General features: G+C 33.4%; 1 protein-coding gene across 4 annotated transcripts in view; it reads left to right on the top strand.

Moving 5' to 3' along the window:
- Nucleotides 1-21,141, top strand: part of LOC127701844 (uncharacterized) — a 347,060-nt gene that overhangs the window by 41,108 nt on the left and 284,811 nt on the right. For 2 of the 4 annotated variants that reach the window (XM_052205819.1, XM_052205817.1), the window contains exon 2: nucleotides 5,242-6,516. The exons of 1 other annotated variant lie outside the window; for it this stretch is intronic. In XM_052205819.1, coding sequence (XP_052061779.1) covers nucleotides 5,248-6,366 — 1,119 coding nt within the window. In that variant the 5' untranslated portion in view covers nucleotides 5,242-5,247 and the 3' untranslated portion in view covers nucleotides 6,367-6,516. Of the gene's footprint in view, nucleotides 1-4,717; nucleotides 4,905-5,241; nucleotides 6,517-21,141 lie in introns of those variants that run through there. One more of the 4 variants, XM_052205818.1, reaches the window with a different exon arrangement.

The following is a 21,141-nucleotide window of genomic DNA, read 5'->3' as shown; positions in this document are numbered from 1 at the left end:
ATACTGTAGACATATTTCATTCTACATTTATAATATTCAATGTTGATATGGTAAATAATTATTATACCAAAATGTGGTTTATATAAATAGCAAATTATGATGATATACAAATCATTCATTTAACAGAAGAAAAATTTGTGTAATGTCATCTGTTGGAATATATTAAGTATTACACATGGACAGGATGTTCCCCATAAAATTAAGGTATTCCACACCCCAGAGTACACGCAACTGTCAAATAGAAGTTATTGCTTTACCTGTAATCAGCCATACAACTTATCAGTTGACCGACCATGCCACTACAATTTAAAAAGTTTGTTGATAGATGAAAATGAAAATCATCATTTTGATGAAAAAAAATTGAATTGAAATGGATTTTCTTCATCAAAATTATGAAGTTAATTATTTTAACATAAAAACAAATTGAATAATTCCCAAAGATTAAAAGAAAATTATTATCTACTCCAGGAATAATAAAAAAAATGTATTTATAATGGGTCCCATCAATGATTTCTATAGAAATGGTTCTCAAACAGACATGCATACTATAGAACTAAACATTTTTTTCTTTTCAGGAAGGAGTTTTTTTTATTATTTATTAATATTTATTTTTGATAAAAAATTATAAAATTCAACACTCAAATTTGAATAAAAAATGTTTTTGGGTTGTTCTAAAAAATGAATAAGGTTTTTGAATCAAGATGGGAACAAATTCTTTGACCTAAACGAAAGCCCCCTCCCTCCCCTCTTTTTTTAGCTACACAAACCCAAAAGATGAATTGTGGGGTCCAAAAGAGATACAAGACACCTATTTTAGTAAAGCAAATTTGACTGGCAGTTTTGCGAACGGCAAAAATCTAACTGCTGTTTGTCAATACCTTCTACTTATATTCCAAGTGAAAACAATTACTTAAATGTTTAATAAAAATAAATCAAAATTAAACTACATGGGGGATTATTCAGGGTATTACAACTTAGTTGCACCAAAAGGGTATCTTACTATATATACCAAATTAATCCTTGATTCTTCAAAGTTTAGTTCAGCCATAATAAAAAGGAGTATATAACAGCAATAGAATGTCATAAACAGTGCAGAATAAGTCTGTTCACATTTCAGGCGAAATTTATACTGTTGAGATAGTGTCAAGACATATTTAAGACTGTCAAGAATGTGTCGAGACATATTCAGACATTATTTAGAATGTCAAGAATATGTCGAGACATATTCAGACATTATTAAGAATGTCAAGAATATGTCAAGACAGATCGAGACAAATTTAAGACAGTCAAGAATTGGTCGAGACTAATCCAGACTCTTATCAGATGATACAGGAAGTGTCGAGAAATTTTAAGACAATGTTCATACTGTCAAGACACTTGTCAAGAAAAATCAAGAACCTTATTAGACAAATTCATACTATGTCAAGAATTTTTAAAAATTATTCAGACAAATTAAGAATGTCGAGTAAAAATTCATGCAAATTCAGACAAAAACTGGTCTTTTCAGACTTTTTGACTTTTGTAGTGATATTTAATGAATAAACTTGCAATTAGTTTTATTTTCAGGGCCATAAATGATCAACACTTTATAAATTGAAAAATATATAACGAAGCACCACTTACAGTTCTGCATGTTAAATTTTTAAATTAGCTCAAATTATTGTAATGTTGGAATCATTTTAATCGCCATTTAATAATCTGTAAATGATAACATGAGAAATGATCATTACAGTTACTGTTAAAAAGATTTTAAAGATAATAGACATTAACATAATAGAATCAACAAATTTTACCAAAAACTTAATGAAGCATACAGTTTGATACTGTATCGTTTGTTATGGTTTTACTTGTACATATCTTCATATGTATTTACTATACCATTTAATGTTGGGTGTTTATCGTACTTACCATTCAAAGCTTGACATACTGGATTGACATAATATTTTGTGGGAGACCGTTCGTATGTTGACATATAAATTTCTGTTTGTTTTTATGATCATAGTACATGTATGTTTATACATGTTTTACAATTCTTGTAGAAAATATACAATTAAGAAGAATCTTTTAAAATGCCAACAGTATTTTCGTCATATAAATTTATGATTTTCTTTTATTTCTCTTTCTCTCATATAGCATATATAGTATAAATAGTCAATAAACTTCAAAACAAATAGACGTTTGTTCCTGACCCTGCTCATTGCTTTAAGTAATATCTGAATTAATTTTTAGCTCACCTGGCCAAAAAGGGCCAAGTGAGCTTTTCTCATCACTTGGCGTCCGTCGTTCGTCCGTTAACTTTTACAAAAATCTTCTCCTCTGAAACTACTGGGCCAAATAAAACCAAACTTGGCCTAAATCATCCTAAGGGTATCCAGATTAAAAGATGTGTCCGATGACCCCACCCATCAACCAAGATGGCCGCCATGGCTAAAAATAGAACATGGGGATAAAATGCAGTTTTTGGCTTATATCTCTGAAACTAAAGCATTTAGAGCAAATCTGACCGAGATAAAAATGTTCATCAGGTCAAGATCTATCTTCCCTTAAATTTTCAGACGCATCAGACAACCCGTTGTTGGGTTGCTTGACCTGAATTGGTAATTTTAAGGAAATTTTGCAGTTTTTGGTTATTATCTTGAATATTATAACAGATAGAGATAAACTGTAAACAGCAAAATTGTTTTATCAAATTAAGATCTACAAATAAGTCAACATGACCAAAATTGTCAACTGACCCCATAAGGAGTTATTGCCCTTTAAAGTCAATTTTTTACAATTTTTCGTAAATTTTTTGTAATCTTTTACAAAAATCTTCTCCTCTGAAACTACTAGGCCAAATTAAACCAAACTTGGTCTCAATCATTATTGGGGTATCTAATACTATTTATTATGATTTTAACCTTATTTTACACGATTTCCAAAACCACAGTAGATACAGTTTGCTTTTAAAATAATATTTTACATGTATTCACAACTATTCTATATATTATAGCTAGACTTGGGAGGATTAAAAACTTAAAATATTGTTATGACATGTCCATTTTAGAAGACCGTAGATTAAACCTTAGAAGTGAATTGTTTTGTTTGTTGTTAAATTGGGTTGCTGTCCAAATTAATTATTTATACTGCACATCTCCTTTTAAATCATTCATAGAAATTAAACATTGCTTAAAATATGTTAGCATACATTTATAATTGCTTTTATCGTCTGAGAGTAGTTTTTTTATTCTTCTTATGTCCCCCTTCGGATATGTTTTTAGTGTTCTGTTCTTCAACGTCTGCTATCTTGACAGGAAGAGCTAGGGAGAGCTAGAGAACATCCATCGCAGCCCAAAGATCTTGGGGTGTGTGTGAGGGCATTTATTATGTAATGAGTGGAAGGGATGAGTCGCGTGGATAGGTCAATATTTTAAGCTTGATGATATTTGATGAGGTCGGGAAATTTAGTTGAAATATATATAAAACGAGGTTGATGATTGAATCTGAAACTTATCAGATGTCGATATTTTTTTACATATGCAATTAAGATCACCAGAGACATATACACTGTGGATATATGTCTCTAAAATCACTGTCGTAAATGTTTAAGATATTTATCAAAACTATTTATCTCTCCATGAAATAATGATAGCTATATGTAGGTATACTTATTGTAAAGAAATATATGATAGCTAGGGTAACTATGTTCTTTTGTTATTCAAAATATATATATGAAAAGGCTGGGGTGTTGGATGTCTCAGCTGCTACCCTTAAAAGCTCGAAGAGTTTGGATTATCTTACTTAGTATAAAAAAAATAAAGAGTTCAAATCCGACACTCTACGGGATTAAAATACATTTACTAGGATTGAATTGTCCCAACCAATCAACGAACTTTAATTATTATAGATTCAGTAATATCTTCCAATCAGGTAGTAAGAAAGCATTCAGTCCGAAGACTGTATTCGTTCAATCCTTAAGGTAGATAGTGTGTCTTCCTCCATCTTGGATTTTGAAATATCAGAAAACAATCGGTCTAGATCTTTAATAAAATGTGCAAATTTTGAGAGTAGTAGGTAATTCATGTGTAGGAATTTTCATTTCAATATAGAAAATGACATGTTTTATCATATTTATGGTTGTATTTAAAAAAAAAACAGAATACTTTTGTTTGATTCAATTTTTCAAACTTTGCCACATAAGGGGAGGCAACTCAAATGTAAGGGCAGATAATTCAGATAAAGTAACGTTACAATAGAATGTGTTAGGAATTTACCTATTTTATTATGTAGCAAGAAAACGGGTCCCGTGACCCAATTTTTTCTTGTTCTTATCTGAAAGCATAATATTAGAGCTATCTTCTCGTATTTTATCTCAAAATTCTATGGTGTAGTTTTCGTTTTATGGCTGAAAATTAGGGTTTCCATGCATAATCTATACAAAATCTGTCAATTTTGCACAACCTGTTGCGTGAAAATAAGCCCCGTGACCCATGCTTTTTATTGATTTTTTTTTAAAAAGCATGATATAAACTACATTTTGGCAAATTATTAAAAAATTCTATGGATTATAATTTAGACACCCCATCTACCTTAATACCGTTAATATATATGTGTAGATTACAAAAAAATGTGTAGATTACAAAAAATGTGTAGATTACAAAAATGATCAGTGTGACAGATGTAACCATTCTTAAAATTGGAGAAAAATCTTTACTACTTATTTTGTAGAAGCCATAAAATGTCGGATTTTTTTCTTCAATTTTTAGTAGACGCAGTTATTGGCTGTTATCGTGAAAATTATATGACCTAGGTTAAAAGTGTAAATTGCAAAAAGGATTAACACGGCAAGATGAATCTACCCTGAATTTTGAAGAAAAAAATAGGCCGACCTGTTATGGAGTTATCATTTCTCCTGAAATATCGATGTATTCATATTTCTTGTCTGTTATCGTAAAGACTAGTAGCTAGGTTAAAAGTGTTAACTGCAAAATTTAACAGAATGACAAGATCTATCTAATCTGAAATATTTGGAGTAATTCTCCACGAAATGTTGATTATTACCGTTTTTTGCAGTTTTAGTTGTTAACAAAAAAAGGACTACTTTAGGAGTTAGGTTAAACATGTAATTTTAACATCATAGTGTGTATATAAAAGTCCTAATGTCTATTTTTTCACAGGCATATGAGATACAGGCTTATTTATGCCACTCTTTAAAGTTTATTTCAGGAGACGTAAAATAAGTATATATTTTTATCCTTTCAGAAAAGCATGAAGCCTCAACCACCACTAGATGTAAACATGGGAAAAGTACAACCTCGCAGCTTTTCCCATTTCAGAATATTAGTTTTGTGTATGTTCTGTACTGTTGTATATGCATACCTATATATCAATATTGCATACAGAACTGAAACTATTTCAAAGATGATGGATAATACACTAGGTGATCTGCAGTATTTACAAAGTAACTTGGAAAAATTATTGAGACCTATCAACACAAAACTAAATCGAAATACCATCAATACCGATCGCGATGAAATTATTAGAAACGAAAAAAGGATTGATAGAAAATCTAAACATTTGTTAGTGCTATTTACGACATTTACAACGAAATCAGAAAAGTACGTTTGCAGAAACAACACTATAAATAACTGGATTTCATTTGGAACTGTTGTTAAACCGGTGTTTTTCTCTGACGATCAAAATCTTTCTAAAGAAATTAAAGAGAAAGGTTGGGACGTCATCCCACCCACAAAAACCGCCGTAGGAGTTCCAATACTGAAATATATGTATTTGGAGGTAATGAAGAGGTATTCAGCTCATTTTTATGGTTATGTTAATGGAGACATTTTATTGACACAAAATCTAATCGATTCTCTTCAATTCATTTTTAATTCAAACGTCAACCAAAGTGAGCCGATGTTGATCGTGGGTCAGAGAACAAACGTGAAGGAAGTGACTGCTGAACAAGCATCTACATTTGAAAATATAACAAAAGTTTCAAAAACAGGAATACTGTTTACACCCTGGGGAGCGGATTATTTTATAACGAATGCCGTCTATCCATGGAAGGAATGTCCGGAAGTTGTGATTGGTAGAAGAGCATACGATAACTGGCTCATACTGAATGCTAGAAAACGGAACCATACTACAATCGATGCTACTGAAACGTTATTAGCTTTACACCAAACGACTAAAGCGGGAAATGTCGAAGGACATACACACTCAAATGGTAATTTTAATGACAAATTACTTCGTACTCTTTACAAGCGAATCAATTATGCTGCTGGGCTGACAAGTTGTACTACTTATACTACTACGCGCTATGAAACAACGAAGGAAATACAGCTACTAAAGAGAAAAATAGGAAAAACATGTTTCCCTATTTGATTACCTTCTGCCACGAAGTACTAGATACATATATTTTTACACTATTCTGTGCTATAAATGTAAAACAGCAGGAATCCAGTATGTTTTATATGGTGGTCGTAAAAGATATATGTAAACAAAAGATCTAGAATAAAAAAAATCTTTAAGGGAGCTACCATTTGATTTTTAGGGAGGGGGGCTAGGATGAAATTTGAAAAAAAAAGGCAGGACAGGAGTTTTGAGTAAAAAAAAGGCAGGATGAGCAAGTTTCAAAAAAAAAAGGCAGGATGACAATTTATGTAAAAAAAATCAGGATAAACTAATTAAAAAAAACGGCAGGACCGAATAGAGTGAAAAATAAAAAGGCAGAACAGCGATTACAACTTAAAAAAATGCAGAACTTAATGTTTCATCCTACGCTACCACGAGACCACCGAGGCGATTTTTAGGCCTAGAAGGTGCGTTTCTACTTTTTATAACTAAACACAACGAAGAAGGAAGGAGAAGGGGTTATAAGGTCCTTACTTGGCCAAAATATTAGTGCAAATTCTAAAGTTACCATACATATTCTGAAATTTGTCATAATAAGCTTAGGTACAACGTGTTAAGGAAAAAAAACTAATATCACATTAAACCAGTTACCATGGCAACAAACCATGACGAACTTTGTATAACTAAGGAAATATTGATGGAAAGCCGAAAAAAATTGTTTCATGACAAAAGCTGAAATTTTTACGTCATAATATCAAAACTATAGTGCAATTCATTTATATTTCTTGATCTAATGCGTTTTCAAATATGTGCAAATTTTAAATAAATCTCAAAAACTATTTTCTTAGGCCTTAAAAGGGGCATTAATTACACCTTTCCATATGTTAATGACGTCACAATGACTTCAAAACTGACATTTCTGTCTGTACCATAGAGTACAGACCCCCTTTTACACTTTGCTTTTCACAAAAGATCGTAAGTTTGTTGTATGATTTGTAAAACGTAAAATGTACAACAGTTTGTATGCACTGCAGAACATAAACTAACAAAATTATACTAACAAAATATAGAATTAATCAGTTGTTTTTTTTGCATTTTCGGGGTTAAGTTTTAAATTAATACCCCCCACATTAATAGCTCTGCTTTTTTTTCGTCACTGTCGTCGTTGCCGTTAACTTTTCCAAATATTTTCTCTGAAACTACAGACCCTTATATAAGCAAACTTGGCCACATTCATAGTTCGTATCTAGTTTTAAAAATGTGTCCGCCGCCTGTCAATCAACATGACCGAAATGACTAAAAATAGAATTTAGAGATACAAATGAAAGTTTTTTCTTTTATCTTGAAAACGGCCTTAGAAGGAGAAAATCTGCCTTTGCAGAACGCTGCGAGTTATTACCCTTACATGACAATTTTACCCTAGTTGTGTTTTGGCAAATATTAAAGAAGACAGAGAAATTGTTAACAGAAAAAATTATCAGCAAAACAAGATAAAATAAAAGAAGAATGTGTCTGAGGACACGAATGCCCCCGCTCAAGCTTTGTAACGAAAATGGGCCGGACGGACGATCTAGGACAGGGGCATAAAAAGATTTTAGTCATGAATTAAATTCTCGTCTACACTATTGGAGAGTATAAATCGTTGAAGATGCACACAGGTTCTTTTATACCCTCTGGTTTTATTGTAGATAAACAAAAAGGATTGGAAAAAGTTATTCCAAGTCAAATAAGTCCTCTACTAACATTATTTACACAAACTACAAGCGGGCAAATAAATATGACATTATTTAAATTAAATAAAGCACATTAGTCAATGGTAAACAAGTTGAGAGCTGATCGGTACCCTAAAACTTTTTTGGTATGTTTTATTTGTGTCCTGCATAAAACAAAATATTCGTGAGTTGTCATGATCAAACAATAAAACTTCAAGATGAACATTATTTTCGTCAATATTTGAAAATAAAGTTCTTGTTTGGTTTGATACAAGGGACGCTTGAGAAAGCAGTGGAAGGCGTCTTCAAAAGGTGACCCACGTCTACATTTTGGGTTGTTTTCAATGTTAATTCTTGATAGATCTGCGTTAAATCATGGAAGTATTATATTGACAATATAATACTTACATGGTTAAATGTACTGTACTGGTACCAAAGCCGTGTATGCAAAATGTTTAGAATTCTATAACCTTCACGCTTTACGGCAATAAACTCTAATTCCCACATAGATTTATCCATATTATTCCTGATTGGACAGCTTGCATATAAATGAATAAGCTGGGGTTTTTTTTATCATGCAACTTGTGGGCATATTGTTATCATTATTTCGGCGCTTAGACCCATCTCATTAACATTAGGGGAGGTAAACAATTGATTGAATATTCTGGACATTTTCCATTATGTATTTTATTAAAGACTTTTCCAAAATTTTCTACTTTAATTGAGGTATCCCCCTGATTCAAATTATAACGCTAATGGCCTCTAATATGCAACATACCAAAGATACCATAGACCCGTTCGAGTATGTCGTTATAAAGAAGAGGTGTACCTGGTATGTCCCATATTACGAACATGGCTGACCTGTTCAAAGGCTATTAAAAGTATACCATGGTACCAGAGATAAAGGTAGGCATAGCGTTTAGTGTGCACCGTACCATCATAAACCCTTGACCCGTACGAGTCTTGACAGCATCCAAAAGTTGGGAAGTACTCGGTATGCAAACAAAGTATTGCCGACTTATCAAAGACTTGAAGTCGGACGTGATAAGGAGAGGTAAGACACCGTAGCACTTGTACCCCGGACCTGTATGAGTCTTATCAACTTAGTGGAAACCTGGGTAACCGGTTTGTATCATACTCTAAACAAAATATTGCTTGCAGGCTTTAATGTTATAGGCTTATAAAAATGGGCCATGCATGGTTTCAGAGGTAGAGAAATGTATGACCTCTAGTATCCACTTTACCACAGATACCCTAGACCCGTATATGTCTCTGTATAGGGAATGGTGGGGTATCCGATATTTATCAGTCTTACCAAAGTATTGCCGGATTGCCTTATCTTCTTCTTAGAGTTGGACTTTATATCGGAGGTAGAAGTTGACATGGTCTCAAATATGCATCGTACAGCCTACAAACTTAGACCCGTACGTCTGTTAGAATGGGAAATGATGGGGTATGTTCCATAACAAAAACAAATGTTTTGCATACTGACCTTTTATAAGGCCTCAAAAAGTAGGTCATTGTACAGAGTTTAAGGTAAGCACCATATCTCGGATACCATAGACCCGTACGAATCTATCAGCTTTTAAAGGTAGGCGTAGGGTACCCGGAATATCGGATACTAGTACCCCCAAACAAAGTTTAGCTCGCCGGCCTTATATAGGGCTTCAAAAAAACGGGCCCTGGTGGTAAAAATAGGCATGGCCTCTGGCCGGCATCGTACCAGAGATACCATAAATTAAGACCCGTACTAGTTTGACAGTAGAGGTACTAGTAATTGGGTACCCGGCATGTCCCTTCATCTACAAAAAGTATTGCTAGCTGTACTTTTAAAGAATTTATTTTGTTAACAACAATTTTATTTGCTCAAAGATACAAAAAGGATTGGACACCAGTTTAACTAACTTATGAAGTCTTCTCTTTAAACATTATGTAATTTATCTACGTACTGTCTCACTTGCCATCCAAAAAGAATTTATAAAATTGCGTCCGTGTTAACAGAGGTAGGGGTAGGCATGGACTCTTGAATGTAACGTTTAACAGATATCCTAGACACGTACACGTCTGTATGCATAGGTGATAGGGTATCCGGTACGTCCTTGGTCTAAGCAGAGTATGGCTGGTCTTTTTAATGACTTAAGGTGGGCCATGGTACCTGAGCTAGAGGTAGGTATCGCCTATAATAGGCATCGTACCACATATTATTATACCCTCGAGTCCTAGACAAGCACGAGTTCAAGTTTATATGTTTTGTCTCATTTCCAACACTTAAACAACTTATAGTATTCTACATATACGATGTAATAATCTGTTGTAATCAATGTTCTTATTTCCGGGACCATGGTGACCGAGTGGGTTTATGTAGTTTATCTGCGTACTGTATCACTAGCCATCCAACACTAGGTTGGGAGTTCAAACTCTGCATGTGGCAGGTGCGTTCAACTCCAGTCTTAATTAACTAAAATTGTCTGTTTTCCTTCCAAAGGTCTGTGGTTCTTTCCGGGCACACCGGATATAAGATACAATTATGGCGCCCAGTGCTGAGCATAGTAATAACTCATAACAATGTACAGATCTATTCTGTCATCAATGGTCTCATTTCAGACAATTTTTTTACTATTGTACAGATACGATGTACCAATCTGTTCTGTCAGCAATGGTCTCATTTCTAACATTTCGTTACATGTCTGTAGAATCCATGGTTTCATTTCCAACGTTGAGTTTTAACTATACTACACTATATGAAAAAAAGACGCTTGTCACTTTTAATTAAATGCTTCATCGAAATATATCTCAAAACATCTAAAGTCATCATCAAGCACACTATAAATCCTTATATGGAGTCATTTGTTGGTTTCCGTCATTGCTCAGAACTACTTCCTGAAATGAGTTGCAATTATCGTAATTAAAAGGCGATATGGACACATATATTTTGATGATATGTAGCAGGCTTGGTCTGCTTTGTGAACTATCCCCCACTGACTCTCAACAGACGAACGACTTCTGTGAGAGCAGGCACTGTAATGTTAACATTTTGGTGGATGGATAGCTGTTTAACGTCCAGTGGCCTATTACTGTGACTTGACTGTAAGTGTTGCTCTCCACCTATTGCAGTTTATTCAAAATTCTGACCAAATTACAATGTTTTTATCAAACCAAACTGTTCAACTGGTCAGAAATTGTAAATAACTGCTGTAGAAAACCACAGTCAAGTCGTGAAAGTGCAAGGTAATTAAATAAAGCTTACTTACAACCCTATAAGACTTTATTACCACTTCATTGATATCAAGAAAATGTTTATATCAATTTCTATACATTTTTTATTGTAATTATCATTCGAAAGGTGATAGGTTGATCTTTAAATTGCCATAGAAATTTCCAAACTAAACTTTCATATAATTTTTCTTTTAAAAAATCATCTAAATTCATAAGAATAAGACATCAGTTTGAATTAAACTATGTTATATTCAGTAAAATATATGTGAAATTACAAAACAATGTTAATCAATTTTCATTGGAGATAATCTAAAATCATTGATTATTTGAATCTCCCTTTAAAACGTCAAGAGAACATATTTAAGCTTAAATATAAAAACAAATGCTTTCTTTAAAAAAAGAAATGTAATCGTGAACCTAAATGCTTGTTTGGTAAATAAGATCAGATAATTGATATATAAAGATGCATGATTTTACCTCATTTTTTTACAAATGTATATAAGATGTAGAAAAACTGACATGGATTCTTAATAAAACTGCTGTTTAATGCTGGGCATAATTGTCTTGTTAAAAAAATCATTTCTCTCTACCATCCCATTCTCTTCCGATAGATAACATTACAACATGCTATATAGGAGGCAACCACTGTATGCTCCATACTTGAGGTGCTCCTGACTCAAGTCAACATGTAAATATGAAACAGTCTTTGTTTTGAAGAATTTTAATGAAATGAATCATGATTATTAGCTCACCTGGCCCATAGGGCCAAGTGAGCTTTTCTCATCACTTGGCGTCCGTCGTCTGTCGTCCGTCGTCGTCGTCCGTTAACTTTTACAAAAATCTTCTTCTCTGAAACTACTTGGCCAAATTTAACCAAATTTGGCCACAATCATCACTAGGGTATCTAGTTTAAACAATGTGTCCGATATCTCCGCTTGCCTACCAAAACGGCCGACATGGCTAAAAATAGAACACAGGGGTTAACTGCAGTTTTTGGCTTATATCTCTGAAACTAAAGCATTGAGAGCAAATCTTACTGGGATAAAAATGTTCACCAGGTTAAGATCTATCTGCCCTGAAATTTTCAGATAAATCAGACAACCCGTTGTTGGGTTGCTGCCCCTGAATTAGTAATTTTAAGGAAATTTTGCAGTTTTTGGTTATTATCTTGAATATTATTATTGATACAGATAAACTGTAAACAGCAATAATGTTCAGCAAAGTAAGATCTACAAATAAGTCAACATGACCAAAATGGTCAATTGACCCCTTAATGATGAGTTATTGCCCTTTATAGTCAATTTTTAACAATTTTTCGTAATTTTTTTAATCTTTTACAAAATTCTTCTCTTGTGAAACAACTGAGACAAATTTAACCAAACTTGGCCACAATCATCACTAGGGTATTTAGTTTAAAAAATGTGTCAGATGACTCCGCCCACCAATCAAGATGACCGACATGGCTAAAATGGTACATAGGGGGTAAAATGCAGTTTTTGGCTTATATCTCTGAAACTAAAGCATTTAGAGCAAATTTGACAATGGGTAAAAATGTTCACTAGGTTAATTTCTATCTGCCATGAAATTTTCATACGAATCAGACAAGCTGTTGTTGGGTTGCTGCCCCTGAATTAGTAATTTTAAGAAAATTTTGCAGTTTTTTGTTATTATCTTGAATATTATTATAGATAGAGATAAACTGTAAACAGCAATAATGTTCAGCAAAGTATTAAAGATCTACAAATAAGTCAACATGACCAATATGGTCAATTGACCCCATAAGGAGTTATTGCCTTTTAAAGTCAAATTTAACAATTATTCGTAATTTTTTGTAATCTTTTACAAAAATCTTCTCTCCTGAAACAACTGAGACAAATTTAACCAAACTTAGCCACAATCATCACTAGGGTATCTAATTTAAAAAAAATGTGTCCGATGACCCTGCCTGCCAACCAACATGTCAGACATGGCTAAAAATAGAACTTAGGGGGAAAATGCAGTTTTTGACTAATATCTCTGAAACTAAAGCAAATGTATAACGGTTGCATTATTTCATGCATCAATTGTAAATATAAAATATCAGGTGAGCGACACAGGCTCCAAGACGGGCTCCTTGGAGCCTCTAGTTTGTTTTTGTAGCCAGTTTGAAAATAGTTCAAAACCTTAGGCTATATTCTTATTCGTTAATCTCAATATAAACCCGTTTTACAAAACCAATTACACTGGTTTATATGGTTTGGTCATTGGCTACCATATTCAAGATATGCTTGATCTCAATTTATTGATACCCAAGGCTAAAATCTCCAATAAGGTTTTTTTTTAAGTAGAAACAGTTTGAAACCTCAACTGTATACCTAAATCGGTTTTTTCATTTCATAACTTGCCCTTTTGTTAATAAGCCAAAATCTAATGAAGTTGTTGATTTGATGTTTTAATACGATTGTGTGACCGACAGAGGGAAGCAGGAACAACAGTGTCAATGCAGTATAGCTCATGTCCAGTACGCAATTTTAAAATCCTGTTTTTGCAATCGCATGTCCGTTAAATACGGATATTGATTTTGAGGAAAACATTTGTGTTACTAAGTTGTACTATTTTTCGCTTATGAATACAATTTTTTTGTATCACCTAATTTGTAAAGATATCGTCCCATTTTGTCGCCAAAAACGCTTTAGGCCTCTGTCAACTAGACCCTCTAAACTCGCTTATGAATACAGATTGTCTCAACTCCTTGAAATAAAAAATTGACGAAATTCCTAGAAACTTGAACTGATTCTTCTTTAGGTGGGACATGAAATTGTGCACCTGCTACTTCAACTTTTATTCTGATTTGTGTGTGGTAGAAAAGGAGGGGTAGGGGGTCACATACCGCATTTGTGAACTGTTTTGATATGACATATCATTTCTACATTTTACACACCTAAAAGGTGCCTTTAAAGGGGCATTAGCTGTCAAATTCATGTTCACCGACTTGACTAAAATAGTCATATATGATTACATACTAAAACGTATATCCAAATTACAATAAGTCTGAAATAAAAAATTAACAATGCATGAACTCGAAAATATATATCAGCATTTCGTGTGTATTTTAGTCTAAACGCAATCTAATTATCCATCGAGATGACCTCCGAAGACTGCAGACGGTCTCATAATCCGATATAAACATAAACATATATATAAATAGATAGCAAACCTCGTGCAGTTTGACTTTTCTAGGTCTGTTTGATTTCATGTTATATGTTAAAAAAATATGATGATCATCGTTTTCACCTTTATAAGTATGATTTTTTTGTGGATCGAATCAGTCAACGAAATGGTTCGCCTTTGTTTCATGCACTTTCAATCTTGACATTATTTTACTTTTAAAGGCTGAACGCGACTAATACATGCGTAATCAATCTCTAGCTAATGGGTTAAACTGAAGGTCACATGAATACGGATTCAATGAGGTCGAATTATGCAAGTGAATAATTCATCAGTGTTGTTTCTTAGCTTATTTTGACAAAATTTAACTAAACTGGCTGCTAAAAGCGAATTATTATTTCACTATTTGACTTTCGTTAATGATTGAACGAAAAAGAATCATATTTTATTTTTTTTATATCTTGTAGCTAATGCCCTTTAAATTTCGTCGTAATTTCCAAGGTTACCTTGCATTCTTAAATAACCAGCTGCGCCATAAGCGCATGATACACCCGTCGTCTTGTGTGTGAATTTTTATGCAATAATCATAAATAGTTTCTGACATACGGCCTGACATGCGAAACCCCCCCCCCCCCTTTTTTTTTTTTTACAAAAAACTCAATATCTCTAAAATAAAATTTTGAATCAAAACCAAAAAGTATACAGATCTTTAGATTAATATAACTAAGAAGTTTGTAAAATTTTTAGCAATAATCATAAATCGTTTTTGAGATACGGCGCGACATGTGAAAAAACCCTCCCCCTTTTTTTACAAAATACTCAATAACTCAAAAGTAAAATTTTGAATCATCACCAAAAAGTATACAGATCTTAAGATTAATATAACTAAGAAGTGTGTAAAATTTTAAGCAATAATCATAAATTGTTTTTGAGATACGGCGCGACATGTGAAAAAAAAAACACACACACCTGTTTTAGTTACTAAGTCCCGTAACTCATAAAGTTTTAATCTTATTTTCACCAAAAAGTATACAGATCGTTTGACCATCATAAGAAACAACTATGTTAAGTTTCATGAAATTTGGATAAGTCGTTCTCAAGTTACGGTGCGACATGTTTACGCCGGACAGACAGACGGACAGACGGACAGACGACATTTGTATACCATAATACATCCCGTCAAAATTTTGACGGGCGTATAAAAAGATTAGGTATGGTTTCTTTATATAAAAAAAGAAGATCAGGTATGATTGCTAATGAGACAACTCTCCACAAGAGACCAAATGACGTAGACGTTACAACAACTATATATACATGTATCACCGTACGGCCTTTATAACTAAAAAAATAAATGTTTCGTTGTTGAATCTTATATCTGCATTTTACACATCTATCTCAATAGTTATAAAGTTCAGTTTGTTTTTCTTTAGTTATCTTAATCTGTATTTTGATAACGATAAAGAATATTTTGTTCCAATATTTTAATAATTAAAGCAACGAGCTTTTAACAATAATTCCATTCTTGTTATTTTGATTAAAAAAGGAACAATTTTAGAAACTTCATGTTTGTTCGCATCTTTCCTGGACGTAGAATTTTAATTGCTGCCAAATACGAACTTTGCTCTTTTTAATAACGCTAAAATATATCAGTTTACAAAAAAGCCCTATCCATTGACGGTCATTTAATCTACAATGTGAACACAACTTGTATTTCAGAAAACTTAACATATATATGCGACTCTAATTTAATTAGCTTATGATGTAGGATATTTATCAGCCTAGATTAACTCTATAGCAACTGTATAACGCTAATACATATTCATTAGATCAATTAACTAACTATTACGCAGACGGCCATCGAAAAGAATAGATGTATGCCAAAAAGATCGTAGGCATTTCCGGTATTCCGTAAGACTACAAAAACAACCAATAGATATGTGTGTCGTCAATCGTAATCGTATATGTATATACTCTATTGTCGAGTGGAATAAATATCAAAAACCTCATCAGCCATCCACTTTTAATCCACAAGATGATCAACTTGATTCACAAGTGGAAAAATTAAACCTCCATATCAGAGAACTGAACACTCAACTCCATACAAATCCATCACCTATTTTTTCAGTCTACATCTCGCATAATCAACAGAAAAACTCTAAATCAAAGAAGTACTCTCCAAGACAAAATTATAACTTCACTCTATACAAAGACGGCATTCATCCCAACGTCAATCTGGCAAAAATCTGGCTTAGAAAAATTACAAATCTGACCAGTAAAGACTGTTGGCAGCGTCAAAGTGATAACTAATAGTGGGATCGTCCACGACAAGTTATTCACTCCAAATAAACTCTTCTCTTGAATCTTATTTAACTGTCTTCAATTATCCACATCTGAATTCTCAACATGGGTTAAAGGTGCTATTTTACCAACATTTACAAAATCTAAATCAACTGACATCTCAGGTGGTTAACTCAATTAGACACCTCTAAACAAATTATAGATGTTTGTACAAGAAGTACTCACTTAATCTCTCAAAGGCTGTGGTCAAAAAACAGGATACTTGTCAAAAAGAACATATCAAATATGAAATGAAACCTGTCAAAAATTCTGTGATTGAATTTAGTACAGCAGCATTTGAGGTGGCCAAAAATGACTTGCTAAATCATTTTAATACAAGTAACTTTACTCAGAAAAACAGTGTATTCCAACCAAAGTCACTCAACTCAAAGGTCCAAAATGGAAAGCCTCGCAAGAAGTTCTAGAAATATTAAAGATTTGTAAAACCATCTATATCAAAATGGTCCGATCTAGGTAAACCATCAGGCCACTCTTTACAAATTGAATTAAAACAAGAAAAGAGAAAACTCAGAAAACGTCAACGTATAGAACAAGCTATTGATAGAATCACCATTCATAGCCAAATCATGAACACTACAGGTTCACAGATGTCCTACAGACTTATTAGAAGAAACAAGAGGACAACTCTCAGATAGCAACAAACTGCTTAAAAACAGATGAAGATCAATTTCTCTTTCTACCTAAAGATCAGAGGAGAGCTTTTGCAGCCTTCTTCGAAGACCCTGAGTGCACCCAATCAAAATCAATATGGCGAACTCTGTGTGCAAAAATGACAATAGGAAGTGATGAAACTTTTTTGAGGACCATGAAATACCTATAAACTACTTCACTACCTCCGATATCACAAAAGCTATTGATGAAATGGACATGAACAAAAGCGCCGATGAATTTGGAATCAGTGCAGAACATCTGAAATTTTGACAAAATGAAATAGCACCCTATTTAACTGAATTATACAACAGGATTTTGGAAACAGCAAGGACCCCCGATACCTGATAAAAGTGGAATCTTATACCCGGTACTAAAGAAAGACAAAGATCCTACTTCTGTTAATAGTTACCGTGGGATAACAGTTACTCCAGTCTTAGGAAAGGTATTTGAATTTTGCATCTTACCAAAACTTAATCTGGCAAACATTACTGAACTTCAATTTGGCTATACAGAAGGACTAAACCCTCTTATATCAAGGTTTATAATAATTTAACCCATTTCTCTGACGTCAGTCTATTGTTCTTACAGTAGATTATTTTTCAAGAATCCACTGACCACTTCGTTAACTTAAGATAACTTATTTTATAACTTTAAACTTTTAACTTACGATTTTTTATCCTCTCAAAAACGAGTGGCATATGAAGGGTTCGAACTCGCGCGTATTTTCTTCATAATCAGTAGAGTCTTCAGTCTATGCATGATACCACTATACCACGAGTGCTGACATAAATCAATATTTAAATAACACTCATAAAGCGCACAACTGTCAATACATGTCAATAAACTGTATGTCTGTCTCAGAGATAATTCGCTTTTGTTATCTAATAAAATATATATACTATGTCTGGATTTTTTCATGTTCTTTTCAAATTTATTTAAATTGTTTTATTTTGGACGTTATTTTTTAAGGAAGATTATGTTCTACATTTGAACGTTCTTGATTATAGTTATATAGCAGTATGGAAATATCTTAAAACAGAGTTTATTCACGATGTCAGGTTTGAACATTGGTCGATTTTCAACATCGTTATAATGAACCGATGGGTCTTTATACGATTATGGCTATTACACACTAGTTCTAAACATCTCTAGGATACAACATGGGAAACATATATGTTGGAACACCCACCTGTGCTGATAATATGGTCTTCACTGAATCAAACAGAGACAACCTCCAAATAATATTTAATGTTGCTGAGAGATATTCAAAACAACACCATTATAAGATCTATTCATCAAAAACAAAGACTGAAAGATTGTAAAATGTGATAATAACTTAAAGTCACACTGTACTCTGTATGATACACCAGTAAAACTTTCAAAGGAAGCAACTCATTTAGATTTTTCAAGATGTCGGGAGAAAGAAGTTGAAATTAATGTAGCCAACCGCTTAAAACATGCAAGAAGAACCTTATACGCATTGATGGGAAGTGGGGTGCCGATGATGGGACAAATGGATTGGACCCTGTAACATCTTACAAAATTTACAACTTATTTTCTGCCACGATTGCTATATGGATTGGAAGTTATTCCTCTAAACAAAACAAACATCTCACAGCTAGTAGCATTCCATTGAAAAACATTGCGTCATCTCCAATCACTACCTCAGCGGACAGGTATAGCAGCAATATACCTTGTGATCGGCGAACTCCCAATCGAAGCTGAATTGCATAAAAAGCAGGTCCAAAAATCAGAAAGTACAAGACATTATCAACAGGCAAATGTCTGTTAATTTTGACAACCAATACAGTTGCCACCACTCCACCAACTTTAAGAGACTACTATAGTATACCCTTAAAAACAAGCTGGAAGTGTATTTTAACTAAGAAGGTAAAAAAACCACTGGTACAACACACTCTTGGATGACGCTGAATCAAAACAAACCTTAAATCTATGGATACAAAACACTTCGTTATTGGAATAAATCATCCCGCTTGGAATATTCACGACAAAACTAAAGTCGACATACGAAAAGCCATTATAAAAGCCAGATCTTATCAGGAAAATTCCTCCTTAACTTTGGTAGAGCTAAATTCAATCAGTCTCCAACATCATTATGCCAACTATGTCGTTTATCCGATGAAGATATTACTCATTTTCTTCTAGACTGTTCACTTTTAGCGAAAACTCGTACAACTTATTTCGAACCGATCAAAGAGGGATTCATACAAAATACTGCTGCCAAAACCCGGGATTATTCAGCAACAAATTGGACATAATTAGGCTTATCTTAGACTGTAGACACTTCAACCAACTTTTCACAGTCACCAATTTGATGGATACAATCGAAGCATCTACTAGGGAACTCTGCAATAGGCTTGACATCAAACACTTGTTGACAGTCTAAAGCAAAAATTGTTAGACCAATAGATGAAAGCGAAAGCCATTTGTTTGAGGATCGTATTCTGTGTATATATATCGTATTTTCTGTGTGTATAAGAAAGTGTTTATATTAAGTGGATTTTATCTTTTACCGAGTGAAAACACTTTTACCGTGTATATAGATATAAAAATTTTACTTGGATTTATCCTTGGTGTTCCTTATAAAGGAAGCTCATACAGAGATGAAGAACCCTCAAGGGTTCAAGCAATAAGATGTAGTATGATTGCCAATGAGACAACTCTCCACAATAGACCAAATGAAACAGAAATTAACAATTTTAGGTCACCGTACGGCCTTCAACAATGAGGAAAGCCCATACTGCATAGTCAGCTATAAAAGGCCCCGAAATGACAAATGTAAAACAATTCAAACGAGAAAACTAACGGCCTAATTTATGTACAAATAATGAACGAAAAACTAATAAAGTACATTTCACGAAGTAGTTTACAGATTAATTTAAAGAAAACATTCTAGCATGCATAGAAAACACCATTTTAGAAGAAATAATTCAAAAAACTTAAATTTGGATATTTTTTAGCAGTTTAAAAATTACTACCTATCACCCTTTGAATGACAATTACAATAAAAGAATGTGTATAGAAATTCTAATAAACAGTGAAGTGGAATTAAAGACTATTAAGATTGTAAGTATGCTTTATTTTATCACTTTGCAATTTCACAACTGTGGTTTTCTACAGCAGTTTGTTAAAATTTCTGACCAGTTGACCAGTTTGGTTTTGATAAAACAAATTGAAATTTAGTCAAAATTTTTAATTAACTGCAATAGGTGGAGAGCAACACTTACAGTCAAGTCACAGTAAATGCATATATATATTTAGGACAAGAATGTGTTAATGCGATATGAATGTAAACCTTGCTTAGTACCAGACCGACACACTGAGCCGGGTTTTTCAAGTGCTAGTTCACAAAGTAACAGTCCTACCCGGACACATTTTTTTGACTACGCAGAAAAGCAGCAAATACCATTTTTAAAGTCTTTGGTTTGACCCGGCCGGGGATAGAACCCGTACCCTTCAGCACACGAGGCGAGATGGCTACCACGCGACTAGTGAGGTGGTTTTGACATTTTTATTGGAATAAGCAAGATAAAAGTGTCGCACAGATGAATGCGGTTATGTTGCCGTTATAGATGACAGGCCATGATCGACTGACACTTATAACGTGGACAGCCGTTTTTGCTGACTCTGTTTTGTAACCCCTTATAATTTATATACAACAGTGCACTGTAGATCAAAATACAGTGCGAAAACACCCCAA

The sequence above is a fragment of the Mytilus californianus genome, unplaced genomic scaffold (genome assembly GCF_021869535.1).
Source record: "Mytilus californianus isolate M0D057914Y unplaced genomic scaffold, xbMytCali1.0.p SCAF_5, whole genome shotgun sequence".
Classification (NCBI taxonomy): domain Eukaryota; kingdom Metazoa; phylum Mollusca; class Bivalvia; order Mytilida; family Mytilidae; genus Mytilus; species Mytilus californianus.
The sequence above is the reverse complement of the archived record's forward strand: the minus strand, read 5'-3'. Positions and strand labels throughout refer to the sequence as shown.